The sequence below is a fragment of the Trichomonas vaginalis genome, chromosome III, assembly GCF_026262505.1.
Source record: "Trichomonas vaginalis G3 chromosome III, whole genome shotgun sequence".
Taxonomy (NCBI): domain Eukaryota; phylum Parabasalia; order Trichomonadida; family Trichomonadidae; genus Trichomonas; species Trichomonas vaginalis.
Window position 1 is genome coordinate 19,783,320 of NC_067205.1, and position 23,272 is coordinate 19,806,591.

At 31.3% G+C, this 23,272-nt stretch overlaps 4 protein-coding genes and 1 pseudogene across 5 annotated transcripts, besides 5 other annotated features; 4 read left to right on the forward strand and 1 right to left on the reverse strand.

Moving 5' to 3' along the window:
- TVAGG3_0732260 lies at positions 1-4,060 on the reverse strand (annotated as a pseudogene). The gene has a single exon. A coding segment is annotated over exon 1 (4,060 nt).
- A 6,752-nt stretch (positions 4,061-10,812) lies between these two features.
- Positions 10,813-13,796: a mobile genetic element.
- Positions 13,797-13,864: 68 nt separating this feature from the next.
- Positions 13,865-13,901: a mobile genetic element.
- Positions 13,902-15,076: 1,175 nt separating this feature from the next.
- Positions 15,077-15,114: a mobile genetic element.
- A 1,449-nt stretch (positions 15,115-16,563) lies between these two features.
- Positions 16,564-16,600: a mobile genetic element.
- A 1,789-nt stretch (positions 16,601-18,389) lies between these two features.
- TVAGG3_0732310 (protein of unknown function, DUF4106 family) lies at positions 18,390-18,702 on the forward strand (the record flags this gene model as incomplete). Its single annotated transcript, XM_051244577.1, has 1 exon — positions 18,390-18,702. A coding segment is annotated over one exon (313 nt), but the record flags the coding sequence as incomplete, so codon positions are not given.
- Positions 18,703-18,872: 170 nt separating this feature from the next.
- Positions 18,873-19,706, forward strand: TVAGG3_0732320 (protein of unknown function, DUF4106 family; the record flags this gene model as incomplete). Its single annotated transcript, XM_051244578.1, has 1 exon — positions 18,873-19,706. A coding segment is annotated over one exon (834 nt), but the record flags the coding sequence as incomplete, so codon positions are not given.
- Positions 19,707-20,671: 965 nt separating this feature from the next.
- Positions 20,672-23,272: part of a mobile genetic element that runs on past the window's edge.
- On the forward strand, positions 21,383-21,718 carry TVAGG3_0732340 (protein of unknown function, DUF4106 family; the record flags this gene model as incomplete). Its single annotated transcript, XM_051244579.1, has 1 exon — positions 21,383-21,718. The coding sequence occupies one exon, from the start codon at positions 21,383-21,385 to the stop codon at positions 21,716-21,718; it is 336 nt and encodes a 111-aa protein (XP_051091166.1).
- TVAGG3_0732350 (protein of unknown function, DUF4106 family) lies at positions 22,093-23,066 on the forward strand (the record flags this gene model as incomplete). The annotated part of the gene is made up of 1 exon (XM_051244580.1): positions 22,093-23,066. A coding segment is annotated over one exon (974 nt), but the record flags the coding sequence as incomplete, so codon positions are not given.

The following is a 23,272-nucleotide window of genomic DNA, read 5'->3' on the forward strand; positions in this document are numbered from 1 at the left end:
TTAATCAATTCCTTTAAGGAACTTATTATTATAATTATAGGCTGATTTGGCATTATCTCTTTTGATTCTGGGAGTAGATTTATAATTATCATCATCTGAACTAGAATTATCAAGGAATTTTCGTTTAAAAGGCGAGGTTTTTGAATGGGTTTCTTTATTTGTTGTTGTTTTTGGAGTTGATTGTTGATAATTTTCTTTTTGTGAAATTTTTGTTGTTGATTTGCTAATTTTAGGTGTATTGTAATTATACTTCTTTGGTGTATTGAATTTGTCTTGTTTGAGTCCGGATTCATCATCACTTGATGAAGAGAATATAAATCTTGATCCGTTTTTAAGAGTTAAAGGGGATATTTTATCTGGGTCACTATCGAATATATGGTTGAACTCAAATAGATATGTTTCATTAGACAAAACTGACTCTGAAAGTCGAGATCGATAATTCATTGTCGAAATGACCTGATATTTATCTGGATCTGTTTCGTATCTGTTCAGTTTAGGATATTTACTAACACGAAAGCCACGATGATCGTCATCACTAGCATAAACTCCGTCTTTTGGAATTCCAAGAAACAAAACTTCTTCGTTGTTTTCTTCTTCATATGAATATTCATATTCAATATCAATATCAATTCCTGTGTTTAATTCTTGTTGTTCTTCAATAAATGCAGCATTTGGTTTTCTTTTGACTCTTTTTGAGCCTTTCTTAGGTTTTTCGTAAGGTTGACGAGGTTTGTAATAGTCATATTCTGGATAAAACTCGAAATTATCTTCTTTTTCTTCTTCTTCAAGATATGAATATGAATTTTTTGTATTTGTGGAAATTATTGATGTATTTATTTCGGATTTTTCTTCTGTAATGTCGTCAAGCTGTAATTGGTCTTGTGATGGAATTATTTCAGAAATTTTATTATTAATAGATTTTTTAATTGGTGATTCATTAAATAATTGATCTTCGGCTTCTTCTGATATACTTTCTAATATGAAATTTGAATTAGAATTGTTTCTTACAAATTATTTTGAAAATGTAGGATTTCGTTAATTCTTGTACTACTTCGCCGACTTTCTGATGCAGAATCATCGTTTTCGTAAGTTTGGTTTTGCTTTGGATGTGAAATTTGTCGCTTGCCTGCTCGATTTAAAATTTCTTTGATAGATTTACCTAATGTTGATCGTGGATTCTTAAGTCTTGTCTTAACCCTCATGTATGGAAATGCTTCTGAAACTTGGCAAATAACTTTTTTTTTGACAGTTGTCCGAAGATTCTTATTATATATTTGTCAAAAAAAAATCAGGCATTAAGGCTGCAACCTATAGAAATAAAGGACAAAACATTAAACAGTTCAAGGATTACTATACACGTATGTGTGATGAGTATGTCAGGAAGTGGAAAGCATGTGTAATTGAAATTTTTATCGTTTAATCAATAAACAAAAGTGAAATATCAAATTTACCAAAAAGAAAATTTATGGATTTAAAAGAAGAACAAATTTTATTTTCTTTCTTTGGTACAAATAATATTTCATATTCAAAATCTCTTGCACATATACTAAAATCAATGTAGTAAAAAATAATTTTAAATGATTCTGTTCCTTGATCGGATACATCAACTGTTCCATTAGTTGATAAATCATCAAATACTACATTGATGTATATAAATCTGTCCACCCCAATCTGCATTAAATAAAAATCCATTATTCTGTCGATTGTTTTGGAAAGATGAATTGAAAATATCAAGTCTATCTATAGAAATATAAACTAATCCAGAATTTTTCTCTTGAGAATTATTTATATAATTACATCGGTCAATTCTTCCTTGACAATGAGAAAACGAAGTAATACCACAACCAGTTGCTTTTAAATTCTCAAAATTACAAAATGAAACATTTACTGTTGATTCACTTTCAATATAATCAAAACCTGTAGAAGCTGCTGAAATACAGTTAGAAATGTTTGTTTTTGAAAGTGATGCAAAACCATATTGCTGGTAAATCATCCAATATACTGAACTATTTCCTCCATTACAAATTGATCCTTGGAGGAGTGTACTGTTAATTTCGCCATATAAATAAGTAAATTGGCCATCTGTAGGAGTTTGACTTTCAAATGAACAGAATTTATCAATAATAATGTTATTTTTACTATAACTTTGAATATATACTGTACCTGAACCTTTTGAAAAAACGTTTTCGCAAAGTAAAATCGAGTAATCTTTTGTATATTCGAATTTAACTGCTCTATCTTGAAGATTGGTAAACTTGCAGATGTATGCAAAGCATTTGTTAGATGCTGCTGTGACTTTTTCAACTTCACCGGTAAAAACTTCGGAAGGAGGACTAATTCCTTCATAATAAAGGTTCCAAACACTATCTTGATCAGCATCGCTATGGGAATACTTCTCGAATGCAATTAATTGCACTTAAACAATGAGTTTTTTGACTCATTGCAAAAGTAATAAAAAGGATGGGGGTAAAACTTTCAGTGAAATTCAATGATACATTCATCAAATATTTAATATTTATGTTTTAATTTTGTTAATTCACAAGTTTAGTTGTTCAGAATTATTCATTTTTTATAATGTCTGGGAAATCTATCGTACGTGTTACTTCTCATCGAGCTGATAATAACAAATTATATTATTGTATTCAATGTAATGATAATACATTTCTCTGGGTAACTCCAAACTCCATAAATGATGAAACAAATAAATTATTTGTAAGGTACTTTTATAACGACAGATCCTGTTGATGATGATTTATTTTTAACTCGAGAAGATAAAGATAATCCAAGCATTGTATTCAAAGAAAAATATAACTAGATGAATAATATAACAATTTATAAATATAAACAAATAAAACAATTAATCAATTCCTTTAAGGAACTTATTATTATAATTATAGGCTGATTTGGCATTATCTCTTTTGATTCTGGGAGTAGATTTATAATTATCATCATCTGAACTAGAATTATCAAGGAATTTTCGTTTAAATGGCGAGGTTTTTGAATGGGTTTCTTTATTTGTTGTTGTTTTTGGAGTTGATTGTTGATAATTTTCTTTTTGTGAAATTTTTGTTGTTGATTTGCTAATTTTAGGTGTATTGTAATTATACTTCTTTGGTGTATTGAATTTGTCTTGTTTGAGTCCGGATTCATCATCACTTGATGAAGAGAATATAAATCTTGATCCGTTTTTAAGAGTTAAAGGGGATATTTTATCTGGGTCACTATCGAATATATGGTTGAACTCAAATAGATATGTTTCATTAGACAAAACTGACTCTGAAAGTCGAGATCGATAATTCATTGTCGAAATGACCTGATATTTATCTGGATCTGTTTCGTATCTGTTCAGTTTAGGATATTTACTAACACGAAAGCCACGATGATCGTCATCACTAGCATAAACTCCGTCTTTTGGAATTCCAAGAAACAAAACTTCTTCGTTGTTTTCTTCTTCATATGAATATTCATATTCAATATCAATATCAATTCCTGTGTTTAATTCTTGTTGTTCTTCAATAAATGCAGCATTTGGTTTTCTTTTGACTCTTTTTGAGCCTTTCTTAGGTTTTTCGTAAGGTTGACGAGGTTTGTAATAGTCATATTCTGGATAAAACTCGAAATTATCTTCTTTTTCTTCTTCTTCAAGATATGAATATGAATTTTTTGTATTTGTGGAAATTATTGATGTATTTATTTCGGATTTTTCTTCTGTAATGTCGTCAAGCTGTAATTGGTCTTGTGATGGAATTATTTCAGAAATTTTATTATTAATAGATTTTTTAATTGGTGATTCATTAAATAATTGATCTTCGGCTTCTTCTGATATACTTTCTAATATGAAATTTGAATTAGAATTGTTTCTTACAAAATTATTTTGAAAATGTAGGATTTCGTTAATTCTTGTACTACTTCGCCGACTTTCTGATGCAGAATCATCGTTTTCGTAAGTTTGGTTTTGCTTTGGATGTGAAATTTGTCGCTTGCCTGCTCGATTTAAAATTTCTTTGATAGATTTACCTAATGTTGATCGTGGATTCTTAAGTCTTGTCTTAACCCTCATGTATGGAAATGCTTCTGAAACTTGGCAAATAACTTTTTTTTTGACAGTTGTCCGAAGATTCTTATTATATATTTGTCAAAAAAAAAATCAGGCGATTAAGGCTGCAACCTATAGAAATAAAGGACAAAACATTAAACAGTTCAAGGATTACTATACACGTATGTGTGATGAGTATGTCAGGAAGTGGAAAGCATGTGTAATTGAAATTTTTATCGTTTAATCAATAAACAAAAGTGAAATATCAAATTTACCAAAAAGAAAATTTATGGATTTAAAAGAAGAACAAATTTTATTTTCTTTCTTTGGTACAAATAATATTTCATATTCAAAATCTCTTGCACATATACTAAAATCAATGTAGTAAAAATAATTTTAAATGATTCTGTTCCTTGATCGGATACATCAACTGTTCCATTAGTTGATAAATCATCAATACTACATTGATGTATATAAATCTGTCCACCCCAATCTGCATTAAATAAAAATCCATTATTCTGTCGATTGTTTTGGAAAGATGAATTGAAAATATCAAGTCTATCTATAGAAATATAAACTAATCCAGAATTTTTCTCTTGAGAATTATTTATATAATTACATCGGTCAATTCTTCCTTGACAATGAGAAAACGAAGTAATACCACAACCAGTTGCTTTTAAATTCTCAAAATTACAAAATGAAACATTTACTGTTGATTCACTTTCAATATAATCAAAACCTGTAGAAGCTGCTGAAATACAGTTAGAAATGTTTGTTTTTGAAAGTGATGCAAAACCATATTGCTGGTAAATCATCCAATATACTGAACTATTTCCTCCATTACAAATTGATCCTTGGAGGAGTGTACTGTTAATTTTGCCATATAAATAAGTAAATTGGCCATCTGTAGGAGTTTGACTTTCAAATGAACAGAATTTATCAATAATAATGTTATTTTTACTATAACTATAAATATATACTGTACCTGAACCTTCTGAAAAAACGTTTTCGCAAAGTAAAATCGAGTAAACATTTGTATATTCGAATTTAACTGCTCTATCTTGAAGATTGATAAACTTGCAGATGTATGCAAAGCATTTGCTAGATGTTGCTGTGACTTTTTCAACTTCACCGGTAAAAACTTGGAAGGAGGACTAATTCCTTCATAATAAAGGTTCCAAACACTATCTTGATCAGCATCGCTATGGGATACTTCTCGATGCAATTAATTGCACTTAAACAATGAGTTTTTTGACTCATTGCAAAAGTAATAAAAAGGATGGGGGTAAGTGAACTTCATCAATGAAATTCACTGAATATTCATCAAATATTTATATTTATTTTAATTTTGTTAATCACAAGTTAGTTGTTCAGAATTATTCATTTTTTATAAGTCTGGGAAATCTATTGTTACGTGTTACTTCTCATCGAGCTGATAATAACAAATTATATTATTGTATTCAATGTAATGAATACATTTCTCTGGGTAACTCCAAACTCCATAAATGATGAAACAAATAAATTATTTGTAAGGTATTTTATAACGACAGATCCTGTTGATGATGATTTATTTTTAACTCGAGAAGATAAAGATAATCCAAGCATTGTATTCAAAGAAAAATATAAAAGATGAATAATATAACAATTTATAAATAAAACAAATAAAACAATTAATCAATTCCTTTAAGGAACTTATTATTATAATTATAGGCTGATTTGGCATTCTCTTTTGATTCTGGGAGTAGATTTATAATTATCATCTGAACTAGAATTATCAAGGAATTTTCGTTTAAAGGCGAGGTTTTTGAATGGGTTTCTTTATTTGTTGTTGTTTTTGGAGTTGATTGTTGATAATTTTCTTTTTGTGAAATTTTTGTTGTTGATTTGCTAATTTTAGGTGTATTGTAATTATACTTCTTTGGTGTATTGAATTTGTCTTGTTTGAGTCCGGATTCATCATCACTTGATGAAGAGAATATAAATCTTGATCCGTTTTTAAGAGTTAAAGGGGATATTTTATCTGGGTCACTATCGAATATATGGTTGAACTCAAATAGATATGTTTCATTAGACAAAACTGACTCTGAAAGTCGAGATCGATAATTCATTGTCGAAATGACCTGATATTTATCTGGATCTGTTTCGTATCTGTTCAGTTTAGGATATTTACTAACACGAAAGCCACGATGATCGTCATCACTAGCATAAACTCCGTCTTTTGGAATTCCAAGAAACAAAACTTCTTCGTTGTTTCTTCTTCATATGAATATTCATATTCAATATCAATATCAATTCCTGTGTTTAATTCTTGTTGTTCTTCAATAAATGCAGCATTTGGTTTTCTTTTGACTCTTTTTGAGCCTTTCTTAGGTTTTTCGTAAGGTTGACGAGGTTTGTAATAGTCATATTCTGGATAAAACTCGAAATTATCTTCTTTTTCTTCTTCTTCAAATATGAATATGAATTTTTTGTATTTGTGGAAATTATTGATGTATTTATTTCGGATTTTTCTTCTGTAATGTCGTCAAGCTGTAATTGGTCTTGTGATGGAATTATTTCAGAAATTTTATTATTAATAGATTTTTTAATTGGTGATTCATTAAATAATTGATCTTCGGCTTCTTCTGATATACTTTCTAATATGAAATTTGAATTAGAATTGTTTCTTACAAAATTATTTTGAAAATGTAGGATTTCGTTAACACCGCTCGCATTTTTGTTCGCTATACTTATTTAAATTAAGCTACCTTAAACATACTTGTACCAAATATTAAAACTCTCTCAAATGTTAAATACAAAATTAATTAAATTATTAAGTTGAAAACTTTCACAATTTTCCACTTTAATATGCGTGCTTGACTAGGAACATCAATGGTAACATCTCGATATATTCATTTGTGGCAAATAAAAAGATTATGAAATTTATTATGAATATTACACAAAAAAAGGAGGTGATAGCAAGACAAAAATAGACATATTATCATGTTTGTCTAATTCATCTATGCATTGTATATAATCGAAATTTATTTTGTAACTCACGTATTTTCAAGCTACCTTAAATATCTTCCTAGTATAAAATCGTTTACAATTCATTTCCACTCAAATCTAGTTAAATTTATTATAATATTATTATCAATATAATTCCTTACTCATAAATCACTCATTATCTCACACATATGATATAAGCTCAGCTAGTATTATCTAAATTTTTCATTATTACTCCTTGAATAAATCTACATGTGGAACCCTGAGTTGAGTGACTTCTAAATATTCATGATTAAAAATGTGAACCAAATTGCAAATTTTTAATAAAACCAAGCAATCCATGATGCATACTGTTATAAATTTATGAGAAAGACATGCAGCATTATGAGAAAAGACTACGTTTTTTCTCTCAAAAAATTGAATTGCTATTCAACTGCGATTTTGAGATGACTATATTATAATAAATTTAACTAGATTTGAGTGGAAATGAATTTTAAACGATTTTATATTAGGAAATGGTGTCTATTTATGCCAAGGCATATAATAAATAATAATTTTGAGGATATATTAGCCATAAGACTTAAATAGCTTAGTGGAAAACTCAATAAAGATTAGGACAAGTATTATTCTCCAATATCGATGATTTCAAACTTGGAATTGGGCGAAATTATTTGATAAAATTCCATTGGAAGGATTTGAAAAGTTTTAACTATAATGAATGTAAACTTATGTGATAAGAAATTGAAATGAATATGAGTTTAAAGGAATTAATTAAGAAAATTTATTAGAATATATACTGAATTAAAAGACATAACTTGCATAAAAATAAATGATTTAGCTAAAATATTTTAATAACCCTCGATCCCAAAAATTACAAAGCATTCCAAAGTTTCGAGATATTTAAATTTTAATAAAATTTTCGAAATTTAATTTTTTTCTAAAGTGTCAAATAACGTATTTTCTTTCAGAAATATTTTTCAAAAATTTCATGTTCACGTTTATAAGCAATATATACTGAGTAATATTTTTTGGCGATGTCAGATTTTTTTGAATGGTTTACGATTTTTAACATAGGTTTATTCCTAATATTACTAAATAAATATTTTATTTATTACAATTTTGGTCGCTCAAAAACCATAAAATTTTGAGAGTTGGAGTACTTCTAAAAAACATGTAAAATAATATTGTTCGTATGTCAGGATGTGAAAAGTGCATACTTGTGTAATTGAAATTTTTATCATTTAATCAATAAAACAAGTGAAATATCAAATTTACCAAAAAGAAAATTTATGGATTTAAAAGAAGAACAAATTTTATTTTCTTTCTTTGGAACAAATAATAATACTATTTCAAGATTTCCTTCACATGGACGTAATCCAATGAATGTTAAATTATTCTTAAATGATTCTGTTCTTGTTGTATCAACTGTTCTATCAGTTGATAAATCATCAATACTACATTGATGTATATAAATCTTTCCGACATAATTTCCTTTAAATAAAACTCCATTATTCTGTCGATTGTTTTGGAAAGATGAATTGAAAATATCAAGTCTATTTATAAAAACATAAACTAATCCGCCATTTTTCTCTTGAGAATTATTTATATAATTACATCGGTCAATTCTTCCTTGACAAGAAAACCAGTAATAATACAAGTTGCTTTTAAATTCTCAAAATTACAAAATGAAACATTTACTGTTGATTCAACATCATCATAACAAAACCTGTACTGCTGATATACAGTTAGAAACGTTTGTTTTTGAAAGTGATAAAACCTTTTGGTAAATCATAAATCTACTGAACTATTTCCTCCATTACAAATTGATCCTTGGAGAGTGTACTGTTATTTTGCCATATAAATAAGTAAATTGGCCAACTGAGGAGTTTGACTTTCAAATGAACAGAATTTATCAATAATAATGTTATTTTTACTATAACTATGAATATATACTGTACCTGAACCTTTGAAAAAACGTTTTCGCAAAGTAAAATCGAGCAATCATATGTATATTCGAATTTAACTGCTCTATCTTGAAGATTGGTAAACTTGCAGATGTATGCAAAGCATTTGTTAGATGTTGCTGTGACTTTTTCAACTTCACCGGTAAAAACTTTCGGAAGGAGGACTAATTCCTTCATAATAAAGGTTCCAAACACTATCTTGATCAGCATCGCTATGGGAATACTTCTCGAATGCAATTAATTGCACTTAAACAATGAGTTTTTTGACTCATTGCAAAAGTAATAAAAAGGATGGGGTAAAACTTTCATAAATGAAATTCATGATATTCATCAAATATTTATTATTTATGTTAGTTTGTTAAATCAAAGTTAGTTGTTCAGAATTATTCATTTTTTATAAGTCTGGGAAATCTATTGTACGTGTTACTTCTCATCGAGCTGATAATAACAAATTATATTATTGTATTCAATGTAATGATAACACATTTCTCTGGGTAACTCCAAACTCCATAAATGATGAAACAAATAAATTATTTGTAAGTTTTTATAACGACGATCCTGTTGATGATGATTTATTTTTAACTCGAGAAGATAAAGATAATCCAGCATTGTATTCAAAGAAAAATAAAAAGATGAATAATATAACAATTTATAAATATAAACAAATAAAACAATTAATCAATTCCTTTAAGGAACTTATTATTATGATTATAGGCAGATTTGGCATTGTCTCTTTTGATTCTGGGAGTAGATTTATAATTATCTTCATCTGAACTAGAATTATCAAGGAATTTTCGTTTAAATGGCGAGGTTTTTGAATGGGTTTCTTTATTTGTTGTGTTTTTGGAGTTGATTGTTGATAATTTTCTTTTTGTGAAATTTTTGTTGTTGATTTGCTAATTTTAGGTGTATTGTAATTATACTTCTTTGGTGTATTGAATTTGTCTTGTTTGAGTCCGGATTCATCATCACTTGATGAAGAGAATATAAATCTTGATCCGTTTTTAAGAGTTAAAGGGGATATTTTATCTGGGTCACTATCGAATATATGGTTGAACTCAAATAGATATGTTTTCATTAGACAAAACTGACTCTGAAAGTCGAGATCGATAATTCATTGTCGAAATGACCTGATATTTATCTGGATCTGTTTCGTATCTGTTCAGTTTAGGATATTTACTAACACGAAAGCCACGATGATCGTCATCACTAGCATAAACTCCGTCTTTTGGAATTCCAAGAAACAAAACTTCTTCGTTGTTTCTTCTTCATATGAATATTCATATTCAATATCAATATCAATTCCTGTGTTTAATTCTTGTTGTTCTTCAATAAATGCAGCATTTGGTTTTCTTTTGACTCTTTTTGAGCCTTTCTTAGGTTTTTCGTAAGGTTGACGAGGTTTGTAATAGTCATATTCTGGATAAAACTCGAAATTATCTTCTTTTTCTTCTTCTTCAAAATATGAATATGAATTTTTTGTATTTGTGGAAATTATTGATGTATTTATTTCGGATTTTTCTTCTGTAATGTCGTCAAGCTGTAATTGGTCTTGTGATGGAATTAATTCAGAAATTTTATTATTAATAGATTTTTTAATTGGTGATTCGTTAAATAATTGATCTTCGGCTTCTTCTGATATACTTTCTAATATGAAATTTGAATTAGAATTGTTTCTTACAAAATTATTTTGAAAATGTAGGATTTCGTTAACACCGCTCGCATTTTTGTTCGCTATACTTATTTAAATTAAGCTACCTTAAACATACTTGTACCAAATATTAAAACTCTCTCAAATGTTAAATACAAAATTAATTAAATTATTAAGGGTATAGTCCACTAAAAATTTTTAAGTTTTGACAATGAAAATAAGCTCTGTGACCATGTAAATATATATCTATGCAAAACGAGAGGTTATGCCATAATTTTTTTTAGTTATCAAATTTTCCTTTTTTTGAGAGAAGTCTCTCAATAATTTGAGAAGAATCTTTGATATAAAGAGATACACATTTGTAGAACGAAGTAAGTGTTTTCCAAACATTTTATATGTTCATCCTGTATAACAATATAAAGCTGCATAGTGCCATCTTGTGCGTTTGCTATTTTATGTACTTTTCATTGAGATAATCCCTCTTCTCGGGTGATTTTAACAGTCAACTCAATTTTAAAATAAAGATTTCATCAAAATGATTTCGAAATTCGGATATTGATTATATAAATAGCACTGTTAACATATTTTGGATGAGTAAAAAATACCTTGTTTTGTATGCATTTAGTACACCTTTATTTTTGATTAAAACTATAAAATTTTTATTCCTTATATAATAAATAGTATATGTTACATAAACATGAAATTCAATAGCATTCAATTTTGGATTTTTTAGATTTAGTAAATTTTAGAAGAAATAAAATCAGCAATCAAAATAAAGAAACTTTTTTTGTATCTTCTATGATTACCTTTTGGTACTAAATTTTGCATTAATAAGTAAATTATCTGTATTATTCTGTGAGCACAAGCCCTCAGTTATGCTGGTAGTGAATGATGAATCGTCATTTTGCGAAGAGAACGCGATTATTAAGGTAATTTTGAGAATTGTCTTGAATTATTTAAAATTAAAGTTAATTGAATAGGTAGGATAACTAGCCTTTGCTAAATTTGTATAATTTGACCTTATTCTAGTTGGATCTGAGAATATTTTGCTGAAATAATAATTATATCGCCGATTTATGAAAATTTCTCTGATGGGACCGACTCGCTGAAACTATTAGTGTTAATGGTAACTTGTCTGAATTTTCAAATTTTTTTCGAAATCCAAAAAATCACAAACAAAAGCATCAAAATTAGATTTGCATTTAAGGTTTTCATTTTTTTTTGGAAAATAAAAAATTTTTTCCCCAATAAAGTTTGTTTTTTACTTTTGAGGGAATAGAAACGTTATTTTTGGAATTTTGAAACGACAGAAATGTTCCATTTTTAATGTAGATTCTAAAATGGGGTCAAATTTTTGATTGAACCGTTATCCATTGAAAACCTCGATTTTAAAATGTTATTCCAAAATATTCATCTAATGATATAGTATATATTTATTAATTATTACTTTTTATTCAATTTTCACTTTTGGCGGGATTTCATTTTTTTTGTTGTATGGGCCATATTGTTCACCAAAACGGAAAACAAAGGCAATGCATAACATTTTACTGCCACGAACGTCGTCGACTCTCAGCGCGACAGATGCTTGGTGCTTGCATAATGACCGGAATGCCATATACAAAAGGTGCTCGCTTTCTTTCTCTTTGTGGAACTAAGCCCCCTGTGAAGAGTGGTGTCATGAGACAACAGAGATTTTGTGACGATAAGATTAAAAGACTTAAAAGTATTTCCCTAATGCTGTCGAGAAAGTCCTTCGGTGGTTACTTATCCATTGATGCAAGATGGACGCACAGGCGAACTCGCCAAGTTGTACAGTAACTGCGCTCGATGCTGTCACAAAAAGAGTTCTTGCATGCGTGAACATCAACCATATTGGTGGAAACAGACAGCATGCTCAGTATTCCGGAGCTTCCAACAATATGGAAAGTGCTGGAACTCGAATCATCTTGAAGCAATTAAAGAAATACAATATCTTGAAAGATGTTAAAGAGATTATTAAAGACCGAGATAACAAAAGTGTCTCTGTCTTTAAAGAATTTGGCGTCTCTCATCTTGAAAGATTCGATCAGGTCATGTATCAAAAATATCTCAAGATTTTACAAAGTTCTCAGCTTCTCATAAGACAGTTGAAGTTTTCAACGACAAGACTCAGAATTGAAAAAATAGAGAGACCTTTCTGGGTCTGAATGCAAGCCTAAGTATGTGGCTTTGGTCATGTTTGCCGAAGAAAATATTGACAAACGTACGAAAATGTGGGAGAATTGTGTCTACCATTACGTAGGCAATCATTCTTTTGCGAACCGCAAATTACAAATGCTTTGAATGGCAAAAAGGTGTCAATTCGATCTCAACTTCAATTCATGCTCTATGACTGGGTTCACAAATGGACACCCATAGTTTCCAAAGTTTCTTCCATTGATCTACCTGCATGAATGAAGCGTTTAACTCCAAAATTGCATGCTATTTGGACAAAATCAAGAGCCTGGAAGAACATTAACATTAAGAGTTAACGTTGCAATCTTAGAATGGAATGATCCAGAGCATTTTCTCGGAGATATACAAAAAGCATTACATTTCTTCCCCACTTCCAGAAGATTGTGTCAAATCATTTGAAGAGAATGTTACTCCAAATGATATTGAAACAAAAAACTGTTACAAAAGGTTAAAACAGAACAAATACAAAAACTCCATTCAGAGTGTACCAGGAGGAGATTATCAAGTTTTCAAGTCCGAATGGGAATCAGAAGACGAAGACATTGATGACTTTGATTAACGAAAAATTACATTTTATTTATTGTTTTTGTTTTTAATTAAATTATTATTATGCTCATTTTTCTTATTTTGATTTTTTCTCATTATATAATAAATAATTTATTAATGCATTTATCCAATAATTATCTATGATATTTTATGCCTTATTTCATTTCTCTTATATTTGATAATCTGGTAAAATATAGTTCAGACTATAATCATTTTAGATTATTGATATATTTATATAGTTAGTTAAATAAATTAGTTTCATTTTCTACTTTTATTTTGAATTAATAATTTATAATATCAAATATTATGGCGTAACCTCTCCTTTAAAATATAGATATATATAGGCCTATAGAGTTTATTGGCACTCTCAAAACTCTAGAATTTTGAGTTTACTATACCCTTAAGTTGAAAACTATCACAATTTTCCACTTTAATATGCGTGCTTGACTAGGAACATCAATGGTAATGTAATAAACAGAAATTCATCAAAAGTGACAGCTCTCAATTTTTTGACATTTGTAAATTCTAAATTGAATGAGAAAAATGAAATAATACTAAGCATAATACAATATTCTAGATTTAATTATAATTAGGAAAAAGTTAGTTTTGAGAGTACTTTTCATAGGCATATAGAATGAAATCTTCTGAAAAATAATATCACATAAACTCATATTATTTTCTAATATATAACTATTTTATATAAAAATCAAATTCAATGATCTTAAAAGCGAAGGATAAACCTCAAAATTTACGAATATAATGAGTGGGAATATAATGCTTATCTATCATAAAACCATATGAAATATCAATTTTTGCTTTACGCCTAATTTTTGACGACAATTAGCAAAAAATGTTAAATGTTAACACTCAGTCCATTTGAATATGAAAAATAAAATTGACTTTGATTAAATTTTTTATTTATCATGCAATTCTTCTTGCGACCAAAGATTTGAATAAAAGTTCAAAAAATAAGATAGCTTAAAAATAATATACGGTAGTGTTTACTAATAGATGAATAGTATATAAATTCTATTAAAATGGATTTGATCCAAAAAAATATATAAAATTTGATCATAAATAAAATCGTTTTAAATTACTTCTTCATTTAAATTATAACAATTATTTTTGGTTTTATATTTTTTTGGATCAAATCCATTTTAATAGAATTTATATACTATTCATCTATTAGTAAACACTACCGTATATTATTTTTTAAGCTATCTTATTTTTGAACTTTTATTCAAATCTTTGGTCGCAAGAAGAATTGCATGATAAATAAAAACATTTAATCAAAGTCAATTTTATTTTTCATATTCAAATGGACTGAGTGTTAACATTTAACATTTTTTGCTAATTGTCGTCAAAAATTAGGCGTAAAGCAAAAATTGATATTTCATATGGTTTTATGATAGATAAGCATTATATTCCCACTCATTATATTCGTAAATTTTGAGGTTTATCCTTCGCTTTTAAGATCATTGAATTTGATTTTTATATAAAAATAGTTATATATTAGAAAATAATATGAGTTTATGTGATATTATTTTTCAGAAGATTTTGTGTTCTTCTTCAAAATTTTATTTTTTATTAAAAAGAATCTTTACAAAATATACATTTACTTTAATTAATATTTAAAAACGTGCTCTATCAAAAGTTCCAAAAATTCAATATTTTAGCTTTTCTGAGGTGTCACTTTTGATGAATTTCTGTTTACAACAGTAACATCTCGATATATTCATTTGTGGCAAATAAAAAGATTATGAAATTTATTATGAATACCCAGATTTTCCTTACTTTTACCACTCCCCATGTAATTTCTGGGGAAAACGATAATTCATTTTTTTTATGGATGAATAGATCGTTTTCCTAGAAAGGACCTCATATCTCTGGCTAAAAAGAGTGTCAGATCCTAAATAGATTATTAATCTAGTGTACAAATCCAATAAAAAGCCTATTTTTTTGGCTTTTTTGGTGCTCATTTTTTCGAAGATCTACATGAATATGGGGAAACCATCGGCTTTTTTTGGTTAACCCACATCTTCATGTAGTCTGGACTATCTTTCCTCGAAGGACCTCTTTACGGGTGTAAAAACTCATAAAGTTCTCAAAAGATTCATTCTCGATCTCCATGCTGAAAGAATTTACAATAAAAAAGAGATCTACGCATCAAACTACAGCCATAAATGAACTGAACCCCTAAAGCTCAGCTCTTAGTTTTATCAAAAACGTCGAAATCCTTCTCATTGCAATCAAATTTTCTCAATAACTCATAAGAAAAATCGAATTTTTGATTAAGCCGATGTTATAGGTATCACAAATACTACAAACTTGAGCAATATCGAAATTGCCAGCAAAAGTTTGAAATTGCATTGCTCATATTTGTTTTGTAAACTAAAAATCTGCTTATATTATTCATTAATTTTTATATATTATTCATATACTTTAATAAAAACAATACTATTTCACCTTAAAAATGAATTTCATAAGTCAAATTATTTTTTTTGAAAATGTATCAATTTTCGATTAAAACAACATGAGAAAAAATTTACGCAAAATTATTTTAAAAATGGTTTTAAAAATTTACAATTGATTAAGAATAAGATTGCAAGAAGTTTTGAAGTTTAATTTTAAGAAAAAAAATTCGGATATTATTCATGGATCTAAGTAATCTGATATTTGAGTATCGGCACTATGCATAAAACATATATTTATAGTTTTTTTGGATTTTTATGATTTTAAATATATTCAAATTTGGCAATCCAATAGATTTTAAAAAATAGGTAAATAAAAATAGATTACATATGCAGCAGATTTAGAACATGAAACAAATCTTATAGTGACCCAAAAGAAAATTCATGATCCAAAAAAGAAAAAATTTGGCTAAATGGGAATCAAACCTTGGCATAATGAATCATTATGTCGGATGTTTCCACTACACCGGCAGGTCGAAAAATACCCTTGGTGGTTCTATTTAATAGCTACTCCAACGATAGGCGGTGTCCCCAGCTTTAGAGGGGTGGTAAAAGTAAGGCAAATCTGGTATTACACAAAAAAAGGAGGTGATAGCAAGACAAAAATAGACATATTATCATGTTTGTCTAATTCATCTATGCATTGTATATAATCGAAATTTATTTTGTAACTCACGTATTTTCAAGCTCCCTTTGTAATAAACAGAAATTCATCAAAAGTGACAGCTCTCAATTTTTTGACATTTGTAAATTCTAAATTGAATGAGAAAAATGAAATAATACTAAGCATAATACAATATTCTAGATTTAAAAAAAGGTAGTGGGGCTTCCAGGCGCGTTGCGCCATCTAGCCCGAAGATGTTTAGTATAAATGAAGTTTTTATTCGGAGGGCTTCCAGGCGCGTTGCGCCCTCTAGCCCCGAAGATGTTTAGTATAAATGAAGTTTTTATTCGGAGGGCTTCCAGGCGCGTTGCGCCATCTAGCCCCGAAGATGTTTAGTATAAATGAAGTTTTTATTCGGAGGGCTTCCAGGCGCGTTGCGCCATCTAGCCCGAAGATGTTTAGTATAAATGAAGTTTTTATTCGGAGGGCTTCCAGGCGCGTTGCGCCCTCTAGCCCCGAAGATGTTTAGTATAAATGAAGTTTTTATTCGGAGGGCTTCCAGGCGCGTTGCGCCCTCTAGCCCCGAAGATGTTTAGTATAAATGAAGTTTTTATTCGGAGGGCTTCCAGGCGCGTTGCGCCATCTAGCCCCGAAGATGTTTAGTATAAATGAAGTTTTTATTCGGAGGGCTTCCAGGCGCGTTGCGCCATCTAGCCCGAAGATGTTTAGTATAAATGAAGTTTTTATTCGGAGGGCTTCCAGGCGCGTTGCGCCCTCTAGCCCCGAAGATGTTTAGTATAAATGAAGTTTTTATTCGGAGGGCTTCCAGGCGCGTTGCGCCCTCTAGCCCCGAAGATGTTTAGTATAAATGAAGTTTTTATTCGGAGGGCTTCCAGGCGCGTTGCGCCATCTAGCCCCGAAGATGTTTAGTATAAATGAAGTTTTTATTCGGAGGGCTTCCAGGCGCGTTGCGCCATCTAGCCCGAAGATGTTTAGTATAAATGAAGTTTTTATTCGGAGGGCTTCCAGGCGCGTTGCGCCCTCTAGCCCCGAAGATGTTTAGTATAAATGAAGTTTTTATTCGGAGGGCTTCCAGGCGCGTTGCGCCATCTAGCCCGAAGATGTTTAGTATAAATGAAGTTTTTATTCGGAGGGCTTCCAGGCGCGTTGCGCCCTCTAGCCCGAAGATGTTTAGTATAAATGAAGTTTTTATTCGGAGGGCTTCCAGGCGCGTTGCGCCCTCTAGCCCCGAAGATGTTTAGTATAAATGAAGTTTTTATTCGGAGGGCTTCCAGGCGCGTTGCGCCATCTAGCCCGAAGATGTTTAGTATAAATGAAGTTTTTATTCGGAGGGCTTCCAGGCGCGTTGCGCCCTCTAGCCCGAAGATGTTTAGTATAAATGAAGTTTTTATTCGGAGGCTTCCAGGCGCGTTGCGCCCTCTAGCCCCGAAGATGTTTAGTATAAATGAAGTTTTTATTCGGAGGGCTTCCAGGCGCGTTGCGCCATCTAGCCCGAAGATGTTTAGTATAAATGAAGTTTTTATTCGGAGGGCTTCCAGGCGCGTTGCGCCATCTAGCCCGAAGATGTTTAGTATAAATGAAGTTTTTATTCGGAGGGCTTCCAGGCGCGTTGCGCCCTCTAGCCCATCAAAAATTTCTGAGGACGAGCCAGCGGTGACTTTTTTGTAGAGCACTCAAAATTATATAACTTTGTCCGGACAAGTAAGGGTCTATCGTCGCTACAGGAAAAGTTACAGGCGTTCCAAGGAAGTATACTTTGAGAAGCCTTTTCCCCCTTATAGAATGAGGTAGGACGGTTATTTTACAAAACTGACAACACTTTGACCGAGTAGTTTTTTGTGCTGAACAAAAAGTGTCATATAAACATCTGTCAAAAACCGTTTTTTACTTCACTTAAATGCCACGTAAGCTACGTAAGAATATACGTAAGAGGAAGGGAGCATTGAAACATCCAATAGTAAAACTGACACCACAACAACAGTTGCAACAACAAATGATGAATGACCCCACTATGTTGCAACAAATGTCAAGCAACCCTATGCTTTTAAACCGAGTTATTGGTGCACAGAGTGGAGGTTTAAGAGCGGCACTTTTAGCGAAAATGGCAGGCTATGGTGGAGCTGCAGATGGAACAGCTTATAACCCTCAAAGTCAAATGAATTTGAGTTCACTCAAAAATCAAATAACAGATGTCAAAAAGTCAAACATAGACATACAGAAACAAATAAGTGAAAACGAAAAGAAACTAGAATATGACAGACACACAAAGAAACTCAATGAGTTAAACGTAGAGAAAAAGAAGAAAGAAGAACAACTGAAAGAACTAAGTACAGAGGAATATGCGAAAAAAGTGTCAGAAAAAGCAGCAGAAGTAGCAAAAATGGAACAAGATGTTATAAATTTGAAAAACCATACTACTCAATATAAAGTACTGAAAGATGAAGAAATAATACAAAAAGCCATGAAGACATATATGGATAGCGATGAGTATAAAAAAGAAGTTGAAGCAAATGTAAAGGCAGAAAAACTTTTACAGTTGCAAAACCAAACCGTACAGTATGAAAACTTAGCACAAGAAAGTAAAAATAACGACGCAGCCATGCAAAAGGCAATGAAAAGCGCAGATATTATAAAAGCTAATAATGACTGGTTAGATGCCCAAGCCAACGCTAAAGCAGCCCAACTTATAGGGTCAATAAGGACAAAAATACAAGCGGATGAAGATAGTTCAAATGAAGCTTTAATGAATGCTGACTTTAAGAATGCCTTCGAAGCTCTTCATAGTAAGGTGAAACTAGTGAACGACTTCTCATCTGGAAAGAAACTGAAGTCTGAAGGTTTCGACAAAGAGTTAAGAGAAGTAGCACAAAATATGACGAAAATAACAGATGCAGCAACGAGACAGGCAGTTCAAAGTGCATATGACGCCGTTAGAGCAACTGTTGTGGAAAGTCAAGAAAAAGAGTTACAACAGACCAAAACAGACCTAGTAAATGCTTTCTTAAGAACGAAAAGTCAGGTAGGACATTATGCTGCAGATGGAACATATGTGCCAGCTGGTGGAACTTATATACCACCAAACCCTCCAAGAGAAGCACCTGCACCAGGACTACCTAAAACATTTACATCGTCACATGGACACAGACACAGGCATACACCACAACAACAACCAACAGTTCAAAATCCAGCACCACAACAACAACCAAAACCAACAGTTCAAAACCCAGCACAGCAACCAACAGTTCAAAACCCTGCACAACAACCAACAGTTCAAAACCCTGCACAACAACAACCACAAACAGAGCAAGGACATAAAAGAAGTAGAGAAAAAGGAAACCAAGAATTCTTAAAAATGCTTAAGGAAGATTATGGTTACCCAGATACTCTTGACTTTAGTGACAGATATAAAGAAGCTATTAGAAAGTTCAAGGAAGGAAATACTGACCCGAACCTATTTAGCTTTATGGCTCAGCATCAAATCGGATATAATCTCAAACCTGGAAAATACAAGCTCGCTAAGGGATATGATTTAATAGCATATCATCCAAATGACATGAATGAATTTACTCCGAGATATTTGATGTCAGAGCTAAATGATAATTCAACTCTCTTCATGAAACGCGTAAAAAATAGAGACGGAACGAAAGAAGAAAGGTTACGAGTCCGGATGACTTAGATAGGGAACTTGTTAAAAACGGTCTCGGAATATATGAAATGCCAGCAGATGAGGTACAAGAAACTCAACAGGAAGAAGTTCAGATACAACCAGACATGGAAGAAATAGTTCAGCAACAACAGCTAGAAGAGCCTGAAGGAAACGAACAAGTCCCTCCTTTGGAAACTAACTTCACAGAACTAGATGAAGATTTGGAACAGCCGAAAAATCTTGACCCTCAACAAGTGTATGCGGAGAATATGGAATCTTTCCAAGAGTCTAAGAAAAATTCGGCTGACATAGTAGAAGAATATCGAAAAATGTTCACCGACATACAAAAGACTCCAACATCAGATGAAAATATTCAGCATAGAATGGAAGTACTGAAAGAAAATGTACGCAAATACAATAATCCTTTTTACTTACGACCATATAACGTTCAATCTTTGGCTGAACTCGGTGAAAATAAAAGGTTAAATTTCAACAAAACATATAGAAATGAAACATTGTTTAAAGTTCATTCAGAACCTAACCAATATGGAAACAAACCTACTTTTGTTTCTGCAGACTATGGAACTACAATGAGATGGGGTCATAAAGCTAATCCGGATAGGTGGTTCATAAACTTACAACCTCAATTCCAAGAAGTTGTAGACGCAATGGAATTGAATGGTGAACCAGATATAACTGGTATTTTCAGTGCGGCTTTAATGCCATTGAAAGATATGAAAGATGCAGATATTTTGGACCAGTATGAAATGAACATGGCTGGGGGAAATATAACACCTGACGTTCTAGAACATTTATCTCAAAGAACTACACAGAACCATAGAGATGGTATATTTGGTGAAGAGTTTAGAAAGAAAGTTAGGGAGAGAGAAGGAAGAGAACCTATTGTACATGACCTTGCAAACGAAAGTTTGCAAAATGTCATAAAAACTTACTTTGCAGACAATGAACTGAGAAGGGATGAATATTTAAGAAAACTCAAATGGACAGTACCAAATGAAATGATAGTATTGAAAAACATGTTCCTTGACAAAATAAAACCAACTACAGAAATAAATGACGCAAGACTGAAACATTGGGTAAAAGCTTTCCAATTCACAAAAGATATTATTGGTTACATGGAAAGAAAACCAGAATGGCTACAAAAACATATATTTGGAAACAAGCTTATTCCATATGGACAAGCTCTGTTTGAAGAGCTTGAACCGGAAACTCAGGAAAGAGTCATGCAAACAATAAGCGAAGACTCAAATACAAACTATGACAAAATCTTTCTAGGATATAGGTTACCTGAGATGGGCGACCAGAGCCCAAAGGCAAAAAGGACATGGGAAATTTACAACATACTAGGTGAACATGAGGCAAAGATGCAACAACTTGAAGCAGAGGGCAAGTTACCAAAAGCGACACCAAAGAAGAAGAGAAGAGTAGAACAAAGTGAAAGTAGTGAAGAAGTAACTTCATCTAGTGAAAGTAGTGGCAATGAAGGAAAAAGAAGAGTTAAAAACTCAGTCAGGAAGAAAGTAAAGCTTGGTCCGAGTGGGTTCTATTATGACACATAAATCCAACTATTCTATATTTTTACCCATATGAAATGTACGCCGCTCAGAATATAACGCCAACAGTTTTGGATGCCATGAACGGAAATGTTTCCGAATGGTATAACGAATGCGACAATGCCATTAGAAGGTCAGAAATAGTTCCTGGAACTTACGAATATACAACTGCTGTTTCTTATGGAAACGTAGGTGAGTTTGGAGAAGGTTCTTCAACAACAGTAGATATTGCTTGCGACAGGTTTCATATTATTTCTATTGACAACTCATTCTTATACGTGGAACAAGACATTGAAATAAAACCTTCTGCCAAGTTGTCTGACAAGAAAGGTTGCAATGGAATTTTCTATGTCGGATACCAATATGCTCCAGAAGTTTTCATGGGATATAAGATATATTCTAACTCTGACTTAGTTCAAACAGTAACATGGGCAAACTATGAATGGTTCGCTTTGAGAAACTCAGTACAACCACAAGCTAGAGAACAAACAGACCAGTATGCAACTATTGAGAAAATAAGAAGACTTGACCCTAACGTTCCAGGAGTTTATGTTAACCTTTCTGGTTCAGATGGAATTGCTGCCACTAAAGTAAAAATGAAACTTAGAGTTCTTTTGTCATCTTTCCTCATCTTCAGGTTTTTAAGATACTTGCCAAACTGGGCAGGAAAAATTTCTATCGAACTTACTCCAAGCAAAAATAACTTAGTCATTGCACCAACACAAGATCCATTCACTATTACAGACGTAAAGGGAACAAATCAAACGTCATTCGCCGAATTTTGCAAAGACAAAGTTGACTTAGACTTTGGTTTCTCAAACTTCAACAATGAAGTAAACTATTATTTCAATGCTGCTGGAACTGCTTGGGACCCAGTTAAGTTCACATGCGAACAGTTTGAATGCAAGAGAATAGAAAGCAGACTTGCAGTCTATATGTTGGACCCAGATATTTCAAATGCTTTAGCTGCCAAATATATTGCAGTTCCACTTATGTTCCCTATACACCAAATATCTGTCAAAGACTTTGCAGGTGAAGTTGGAAACCAAAATCCAGGAGCCGCAGGTGCAAGAACAGATATTGCTTTAACAACTGCAATGAAACATGCAGATACTATGTTTGTACTGTTCAGACGAACTATAAATGACTATTCTTGTTTCTACAACCCTGGTATTAAATATCATATAAACATAGATGGCAAATATTATCCAAGAGAAGAATATTCTACAGTTGAGGATATGAGGTCATACAACTTGACATTAGATGCTATGAACTTTAACAACAACTTCACAACAACCATTAACCCTGAAATGCAAAGTTCTATTATGCCATATGTGAAAGTATGGACTCATACAGGAGGTCAAAAAACTCAATATACAAATGGAGACCGTTCAAACTTTTGGCTTGGCATTCCATTTGCTGACTCAGAAGACTTTATGGGTGGTATTTCAACTGTTGGTATTGTACAAATACAATATACTGGTGACAGAGACGGTCCAGATGAATTGAGAGCAAAGAAGTTTACAAAACCAATAGCACTTTTCACGGAAGATGCTCTTT